Raw genomic sequence first — 9,669 nt, forward strand, 5'->3', positions numbered from 1 at the left:
CTGGGAGCAGTGACACTGCTCCCAGGACGCAGTGCCACTGCGTCCTGGGAGCAGTGTCACTGCGTCCTGGGAGTGTTGCCACTGCGTCCTGGGAGTGTTGCCACTGCGTCCTGGGAGCAGTGCCACTGCGTCCTGGGAGCAGTGCCACTGCGTCCTGGGAGCAGTGCCACTGCGTCCTGGGAGCAGTGCCACTGCGTCCTGGGAGCAGTGTCACTGCGTCCTGGGAGCAGTGTCACTGCGTCCTGGGAGCGTTGCCACTGCGTCCTGGGAGCAGTGCCACTGCGTCCTGGGAGCGTTGTCACTGCATGTTTTGCTATCCAGGATCGTCTGATCAGTCATACTTTTATGCCACTTTTTAAAGGGGACCTATCAAATGGATCCCAAACCGAGTCAGAAGTTTTAAAAAAACAAAAGGGCAGGTTTGATCCAGATCAAATGTAAGATCGGTTTACATTATCTGATTTTAGTTTGGAATCCCTCTAGCTTTGAAAAACCCATTTCCAATATTTGATCCGATCTGTGATCCGAAATCCCCCTGGATATCTTTTGAGACACTGGGCCCAGGACATCAGGACTGTCCGGATTGACCGTCTCTTACGAGGACTGTCTGTTTTGCACGTCGGTTACGAGGACTGTGGTTTGAAGACGTATCTTTTGAGCGTTTCTAGTGAAGCGACCGGTTTAATTTATTGGCAGGCTTTATTTTCTATCTTTTGTAAATATTTGAAGAGTTTGGCTTATATATAAGTATATACAAGGGTGTATTGTATACGGGTTGCAGGCCTGGGATTTTATAACACTGTTGAATCACAATAAAACTAATTCAGCGTTGCTGTTGAATTTTTAACCGTAAACCTCAAAACATTCCTTGGTTTCTTTTGTATTCTTTGACTTCCATCGACATTCGTATCGGTCTATCGCACTGTACTGTTCACGTTACAGCGCTTGAGTCAGATGAATACCGCTTTACTGATCGTGTTCGGTATTGTATGTTGGCATTAAGGGGGGCAAATGTTATCGTCGTTTTTTTTGTATTGTAATCTTCTAGCTCTAGACGGAGTCGGCCATTTAGGGGCCGACGCTCGGTTGGAGATCGTAGAATCAAATATTTTGTGCCAAAGATCAACAGGCGGTACCCCTGTTTTAGTCGTATCTAAAGTAACAGAAGGGGTACCCCTGTTTTAGTCTTATCTAAAGTAACAGAAGGGGTACCCCTGTTTTAGTCGTATCTAAAGTAACAGAAGGGGTACCCCTGTTTTAGTCGTATCTAAAGAAACAGAAGGGGTACCCCTGTTTTAGTCGTATCTAAAGTAACAGAAGGGGTACCCCTGTTTTAGTCGTATCTAAAGTAACAGAAGGGGTACCCCTGTTTTAGTCGTATCTAAAGTAACAGAAGGGGTACCCCTGTTTTAGTCGTATCTAAAATTACAGAAGCGACACCACGTTGTTTTATTGTCGTTGTATAATAAAGCCTAAGGGTGTTTAGTCTTTATAGTAACAGAGGGGTACCCCTGGGTTTAGTCTTTATAGTAACAGAGGGGTACCCCTGGGTTTAGTCTTTATAGTAACAGAGGGGTACCCCTGGGTTTAGTCTTTATAGTAACAGAGGGGTACCCCTGGGTTTAGTCTTTATAGTAACAGAGGGGTACCCCTGGGTTTAGTCTTTATAGTAACAGAGGGGTACCCCTGGGTTTAGTCTTTATAGTAACGGGGGTACCCCTGGGTTTAGTCTTTATGGTAACAGAGGGGTACCCCTGGGTTTAGTCTTTATAGTAACAGAGGGGTACCCCTGAGTTTAGTCTTTATAGTAACAGGGGTACCCCTGGGTTTAGTCTTTATAGTAACGGGGGTTCCCCTGGGTTTAGTCTTTATAGTAACAGAGGGGTACCCCTGGGTTTAGTCTTTATAGTAACGGGGGTACCCCTGGGTTTAGTCTTTATAGTAACAGAGGGGTACCCCTGGGTTTAGTCTTTATAGTAACAGGGGTACCCCTGGGTTTAGTCTTTATAGTAACAGAGGGGTACCCCTGGGTTTAGTCTTTATAGTAACGGGGTACCCCTGGGTTTAGTCTTTATAGTAACAGAGGGGTACCCCTGGGTTTAGTCTTTATAGTAACAGAGGGGTACCCCTGGGTTTAGTCTTTATAGTAACAGAGGGGTACCCCTGGGTTTAGAGTAAGGGGAGCGTGGGGTAGGATGAGCCAGTGGGTGAGTTGACCCATCCCATGTATTTTGGAAACTACACATCAATTCAGGAAGCCCCCATAATTTATATCTGGCTGTGATGGCGAGAAGCACATGGTAAAGTTGCAGGTAGGTTTTTTTCCTACCTGCTTGATTTGATTTGCCACGGTATAAAACCAGGGGAGTAATTTAGCTAAAGATTAGCCTGAATTGTTCAACCAGGCATTTTCCAAAATGGTGGCGGTGGGGCAAAGTGAGTTGTTCAACCTGCCCCACCATGATGCTCTGAAGTATAAAGTGGTATTTCATTGTAGTGTTACGCAACTGATTTGGTTTTTCATATTTTACACACATTGTAGAAAAGCTATAATGCAAAGATAGTGAGAAAGGAGATTGAGAGAGCAGCCACTGATGGTGAAAATCCAACAGAGAAGTAACAAAATGCAGAAATAGTGCCAGGTTTTATATGGTTTAAAGTCACCGTAGGCGAATAAATAAGGCTATTTGGAAAAGGACTTGAAAAAGTAAATTGTTAAATTTACCCCAAGATGGCTCAACTTACCCCGAAGACTTATGTCTTAAATGCATTGTTATCATTTTGATTGACAGGGGACATCCTGAAATAAAGGTAGATGTCTCATTTGACATCAGTCTTATTTTTGCTTGCCTAGAGGACGACATGAGTAAAAGTTGGCTCATCTTACCCCAATCTCCCCTACAGACATACAGACATACAATATTTGCGACACAAAAGTCTTAAAATACAGAGAGATTCTGCCGCAACGGTTTCACTGCTGCTGCTTCAGTGATGGTTTTTTGAAACATTGCTTCATTAGAACCCACTCAGAATCTCAAATGTCTAGAAGGTTGAACTCATTGTTGTTAAATTCTTCGCTATGGGAGACGCAACACATACAGTATATCCAGTACTCTGTAGTAACAGTACTGTAAAAACTACTTGGTACTTACAGGTGTAGTAACAGGACTGTTACTACACCTGTAAGTACCCTGTGGTAAAAGTCTGTCTGTGGTAGCAGTACTGTAGTGACAGTACTTTGTCTGTCATATTTTCAATATAAAGTTAAAATACAACAAATATATCAGATACATAAATAAGCAGTAGTCCAACGGAGAGGGAGGGAACAGGTTAATTCTGGTCGCTGAACAAAGTGTTGAACACAAAGGAAGGTGGAGACTTCTCCTGTGGCTCCAGTCCAGACAGAGGAGCTCTCGCACTCCCCCCATGGGATTGGTCCGTCCCACGATGTGCCTGTCTGTGATTGGTCCGTCCCACGATGTGCCTGTCTGTGGTTGGCCCATCCCAGGGTGTCTTGGTCTGTGATGGGTCAGTTCCAGGGTGTGCTGGTCTGCGATTGGCCTGTCCCAGGTGTGCTGGTCTGTGATTGGTCAGTTCCAGGCCGGCCTCATGTAGGTGGGGATGCACTGACACACCTGTGAGCTGTAGTAGAACCCTCGCGGACATCCTCGCTTGGACTTCCTGCACGGTAACCGATAGCAACTGGAAGAGAGAAGACGTTTGGGTGTCGGTGTGTGCCGGTGTGGGATTGTGTGTGTGTGTGTGTGTGTAACCTGCATGTGTTACCTGCAGGTGTGTGTGTGTAACCTGGGCTGGTTACCTGCAGGTGTGTGTGTGTGTGTTACCTGCAGGTGTGTGTGTGTTACCTGCAGGTGTGTGTGTGTGTGTGTTACCTGCAGGTGTGTGTGTGTGTGTGTAACCTGGGCTGGTTACCTGCAGGTGTGTGTGTGTGTGTGTGTGTGTTGTTACCTGCAGGTGTGTGTGTGTTACCTGCAGGTGTGTGTGTGTTACCTGCAGGTGTGTGTGTGTGTGTGTGTGTTACCTGCAGGTGTGTGTGTGTGTGTAACCTAGGTGTGTTACCTGCAGGTGTGTGTGTGTGTGTGTAACCTGGGTGTGTTACCTGCAGGTGTGTGTGTGTGTGTAACCTGGGTGTGTTACCTGCAGGTGTGTGTGTTGAACCTCTTGCCCTGCCGCAGACAGCTCTGAGGGCTCTCCCGGCACTGGCAGAGGCAGGTGTCCGGGTTCAGGGGCTGGTCGCCAGGGCAACGGGCCGCGCAGACACACCCACAGAGCTCCGCCTCCCAGCGCTGGCCAGACGGACAGCCCCGCCCCTCTACCTGCTCCTCACACTGGCACTCACCTGGACACCCACACACACACACACACACACACACACACACACACACACACACACACACACACACACACACACACACACAGCGCCGTGAGGCACACACGCACACGCAAGCTTAAAGGGTGAGTTCTGATCTTTATCAGCTGGTTCATCACTGACCGGGTTCTGGAGGGGGCGGTTCTAGAGGGGGCGGTTCTAGGGGGTGGTTCTAGAGGGGACGGTTCCAGAGGGGGCGGTTCTAGAGGGCGCGGTTCTAGAGGGGGCGGTTCTAGAGGGGGCGGTTCTAGAGGGGGGGGTTCTAGAGGGTGCGGTTCTAGAGGGGCCGGTTCTAGAGGGGCCGGTTCTAGAAGGGCCGGTTCTAGAGGGGGCGGTTCTGGAGGGGGCGGTTCTAGAGGGGGCGGTTCTAGAGGGCGCGGTTCTAGAGGGGGCGGTTCTAGAGGGGGGGGTTCTAGAGGGTGCGGTTCTAGAGGGGCCGGTTCTAGAGGGGCCGGTTCTAGAGGGGGCGGTTCTGGAGGGGGCGGTTCTAGAGGGGGCGGTTCTAGAGGGCGCGGTTCTAGAGGGGGCGGTTCTAGAGGGGGGGGTTCTAGAGGGGGCGGTTCTAGGGCTCCCAGACTCACAGGTGTCGTGGTCCAGCCTCCAGCCCGGCTCACAGCTGCTGTCCGTCAGGCCGTTGCGACACACGCACTCACAGCTGGCGTCGTCCAGGGCCCGGCGGGGGCCGCACAAGGCCAGTGGCCCCGTGGCAAAGGCGCCTGGAACCACAGCAGCACAAGGTCAGCTCAGGGCCCCTCCCCTCACAGACACACCCCACAGACACGCCCCTCTCTCAGACTCGCCCCTCACACGGACACGCCCCTCTCACACAGACTCGCCCCTCACACGGACACGCCCCTCTCACACAGACACACCCCTCACACAGACACGCCCCTCTCTCAGACACGCCCCTCTCTCAGACTCGCCCCTCACACGGACACGCCCCTCTCACACAGACTCGCCCCTCACACGGACACGCCCCTCTCACACAGACACACACCCCACACAGACACGCCCCTCTCTCAGACACGGCCCTCACAGACACACCCCACACAGACACGCCCCTCTCTCAGACACGCCCCCTCCCAGACACGCCCCTCACACAGACACGCCCGTCTCTCAGACACGCCCCCTCACACAGACACACCCCACACAGACACGCCCCTCTCTCAGACACGGCCCTCACAGACACGCCCCTCACACAGACACGCCCCTCTCTCAGACACGCCCCTCTCTCAGACTCGCCCCTCACACGGACACGCCCCTCTCACACAGACTCGCCCCTCACACAGACACGCCCGTCTCTCAGACACGCCCCTCTCCCAGACACGCCCCTCACACAGACACGCCCCTCTTACGTACCCAGGTCTCTGACCGGGTGGCTACCGTCGTCAGGGGCGCACTCGCAGCCTTCGGCATCCCAGAATAGTCCTGGAGAACAGGGAGCCTGCGGAGGGGGGCAGCTGTCCACACACACACACACACACACACACACACACACACACACACACACACACACACACACACACACACAGTGAACTCCCATTCCCCAGGTCACTGTGATGCTCGGTGGCGGGGGGGTTCGGGGGGCTCACAGGGGGGGCGCGTGGCGTCTGATGACGGTCCTCAGCGGACGCTTGCTCACGCATTCACAGGACGTGTGGTTGACGAAGGTCACCGTGACAACCAGACGCTCCATCAGAGGAGAGAGCTCCAGCACCTGGAGGAAGATCACCATTACTAGTACTAGTTAGAGACCGTTAGAACCCCTAACTAGTACTAGTTAGGAGTACTAGTTAGTTAACTAGTACCGGTTAGTACTCCTAACTAGTACTTGTACTAAACTTAGCACAAAAAGTAAGGAGATTTGTGTTTGGTCGATTATTTCTCTGTGGTAACAATGCTTTCTGCCAATCAATCTTATACCGTCGGAAAGCCTGTTTAGTTCCCTTTCATCTGGTGCCCCCTTTGTAAGGAACAGGCATTTGTGGGATGAGCAGCAGAGCTGAGGATGTGGGTTGCGCCCATGAAAAATGTGCCAAATCTTCTCTGCCAATGCCAAACAGCTTATTCTGCCAGTGACTAGTTTGGTGTTTGGTGGATTGGATGTCTGAAGCTAGAAGAAACAAGACATATTGGCAATTTAACAATTTATTCATTTCACAACACATTCCTCAACACTTTGAGGTTAAAGTGCACGTGTTGCCGACACCAGCGCTAACGGGCCTGACGGTGAAGTCGGGCCCAGACGCAACCCACATACCCAGCGCTGCTGCTCATCCCACAAATGCATGTTCCTTACAAATGGGGCACCAGATGAAAGGGAACCAAACAGGCTTTCCAACGGTATAAGATTGATTGGCAGAAAGCATTGTTACCACAGAGAAATAATCAACCAAACACAAATCTCCTTACTTTTTGTGCCAAGTTTAGTTAGAGACCGTTAGAACCCCTAACTAGTACTAGTAAGGAGTACTAACTAGTACTAGTAAGTACCCCTAGCTAGTATTAGTAAGAGATGGTTAGTACTACAGGGTCATGGTCGGGGTCAGGGGTCGGGGGTCAGGCTCACGGTCTTGTTGACCAGGCGGTGGGGGTCAGGGTCGGGTCAGGGGTCAGGGGTCGGGCTCACGGTCTTGTTGACCAGGTGGTGGGGGTCAGGGGTTAGGGTCGGGGGTCAGAGGTCGGGCTCACGGTCTTGTTGACCAGGCGGTGGGGGTTAGGGTCGGGGGTCAGAGGTCGGGCTCACGGTCTTGTTGACCAGGCGGTGGGGGTCAGGGGTTAGGGTCGGGGGTCAGAGGTCGGGCTCACGGTCTTGTTGACCAGGTGGTGGGAGGTGTTGGTGCAGGCCACGCCCTCGTGGTGGCAGCAGCCCCCGCAGCGGTGCAGCGCCACGCAGCGGGGGAGGTACTGCCGGCTGCTGGGCTCCGGGGCCTCCTTGGAGACCTCCACGCACACCTCTCTGGGACGGCAGGCGGTCCGCTGGAGCTCCTCAAGGACCACTGGGGGACAGACACACACACACACACACACACACACACACACACACACACACACACACAGGGACACACACACACACACACAGGGACACACACACACACACAGGGACACACACACACACACACAGGGACACACACACACACACACACACAGGGACAGACACACACACACACACACACACACACAGGGACACACACACACACACACACACACAGGGACACACACACACACACACACACAGGGACACACACACACACACACAGGGACACACACACACACAGGGACACACACACACACACACACACACACACACACACACACACACACACACACACACACACACGTATCTGACACTTTTCTCAAAAGACTTCCAATACGTCCATTAGTCTTTAGAAAACAATTTATCACTTTGGGTACAAGGTAATATTCCACAGAGGGGCGGCGCCCTAGCGCCCCCCCTCTGCGCCCTAGCGCCCCCTATTGACCCACCGCCACCGCTAGTAATACTATTCTTAAGTGCCAGGACGTACAACAGGTGAGTAAGAGGGGAGGGGGGGGGGGGCTGAGTCCAGGTGAGCTCTGCACAGGTGAGTAAGAGGGGAGGGCGGGGGGGGCTGAGTCCAGGTGAGCTCTGCACAGGTGAGTAAGAGGGGAGGGGGGGGGGGGGGGGGGGGGGGCTGAGTCCAGGTGAGCTCTGCACAGGTGAGTAAGAGGGGAGGGGGGGGGGGGGCTGAGTCCAGGTGAGCTCTGCACAGGTGAGTAAGAGGGGAGGGGGGGGGGGGGGGGGGGGCTGAGTCCAGGTGAGCTCTGCACAGGTGAGTAAGAGGGGAGGGGGGGGGGGGGGGGGGGCTGAGTCCAGGTGAGCTCTGCACAGGTGAGTAAGAGGGGAGGGGGGGGGGGGGGGGGGGCTGAGTCCAGGTGAGCTCTGCACAGGTGAGGCTGCGGTGCCAACAGCAGATCTGTAACCCCCCAGTACCTTCAAAGACGCCGTCGGCTCTCCTCAGGGCCTCCTGCCGGGGGTTCCCCCACAGCGCCTCCTCCACCTGCTCCTCCTCCTGGGCGCCGCCCGCTGGGTGGAGGAGCAGCGAGGTGGGGGTCTGGCTCCGCCTCCTCAGGCACAGCTGCAGCCGGCTGGCCTCCGGGTGGAGGAGCTGCAGGAGCTCGTCCAGGTTGCTGACCGAGTCCAGGCCAAGGCCGCCTCCCCCTCCCCCTCCCCCTCCCCCTCCTCTTCCTCTTCCTCCTCCTCCTCCTCCTCCTGGAGACTGGGAGGGGAGAAGGAGAGAGAGGAGGAGGAGGAGGGTGGAGATAGGAGGAAGAGGAGGAGGGTGGAGAGAGGAGGAAGAGGAGGAGGGTGGAGAGAGGAGGAGGGTGGAGAGAGAGGAGGAAGACGGAGAGAGAGGAGGAAGAGGAGGACGAGGGTGGAGAGAGAGGAGGAAGAGGAGGAGGGTGGAGAGAGAGGAGGAGGAGGGTGGAGAGAGAGGAGGAAGAGGAGGAGGGTGGAGAGGGAGGAGGAGGAGGAGGAGGGTGGAGAGAGAGGAGGAGGAGGAGGTGGGTGGGGAGAGTAGAGGAGGAGGAGCAGGGGAAAGTGAAGGTTAAAGTCCACACCTACTCATGTGGAGGCAGTGTCGTAATGGATCAGCTATCCCTCTCTGTTCAAACTTCTTCAGGGCTACGGCTCACTTCTAGGGATAACCCAATAGCGATAGGCTGCGCCTATACTGATAGAATCTAGAGTTACAATACGTAACTATCGTTCCGACTAGGTGGGTCCGGAGGACAGCGGGTAGCCAATCACATAGCTCCTCACGGTTTGTTTACGGAAGTGAGCGTTGAAGAGTCTGCTGGGAGACCGCGCTGTCCCGTGGGAGTTCCCCCGGGTAGCGGGAGTCCCCCCCGCTGGCGGGAGAGTGGACGGAACCAACCCGACGGGACCTCTTTCCTCTGATGAGGACCGAGATGGTCCTACAGTGTGTGTTCGCTCCGAGCCCCTGGCGGCTCCGGACGGGTCGCTTGTCTATGGCTTCACATGTGTCGGTTTACGGTAGACGCGTTTGTTATAACATTCAAACGTAAGGATCCGACCAAAGCCGTATTCGTTTCGTATTGGAACCAAAACATTGCCGAAGTGAACACGCACATACACATACGCACACGCACACACGCACACTTTCCACTTTCCCTACCTCTGTGCCCATGTCTCCACTCTGGAAATAGTCGTAGAAATCTGGTCCAGAAGTCAGAGTCCTCGTGACCAGCCAGAGAAGCAGCACTAGCTTCAACAT

At 53.8% G+C, this 9,669-nt stretch overlaps 1 protein-coding gene across 1 annotated transcript; it reads right to left on the reverse strand.

Annotated features, from left to right (window-relative positions):
- Positions 1–215: 215 nt before the first annotated feature.
- LOC130381053 (vascular endothelial growth factor C-like) lies at positions 216–9,669 on the reverse strand. Its single transcript, XM_056588473.1, has 9 exons — positions 9,571–9,669; positions 8,620–8,649; positions 8,364–8,577; positions 7,199–7,389; positions 5,983–6,107; positions 5,750–5,850; positions 4,972–5,106; positions 4,159–4,360; positions 216–3,702 (listed from the first exon to the last, which is right to left on the reverse strand). Exons 1-9 carry the CDS (start codon positions 9,667–9,669, stop codon positions 3,591–3,593), a joined length of 1,209 nt encoding a protein of 402 aa, XP_056444448.1. The 3' UTR covers positions 216–3,590.

The sequence above is a fragment of the Gadus chalcogrammus genome, chromosome 4 (assembly GCF_026213295.1).
Source record: "Gadus chalcogrammus isolate NIFS_2021 chromosome 4, NIFS_Gcha_1.0, whole genome shotgun sequence".
Lineage (NCBI taxonomy): Eukaryota > Metazoa > Chordata > Actinopteri > Gadiformes > Gadidae > Gadus > Gadus chalcogrammus.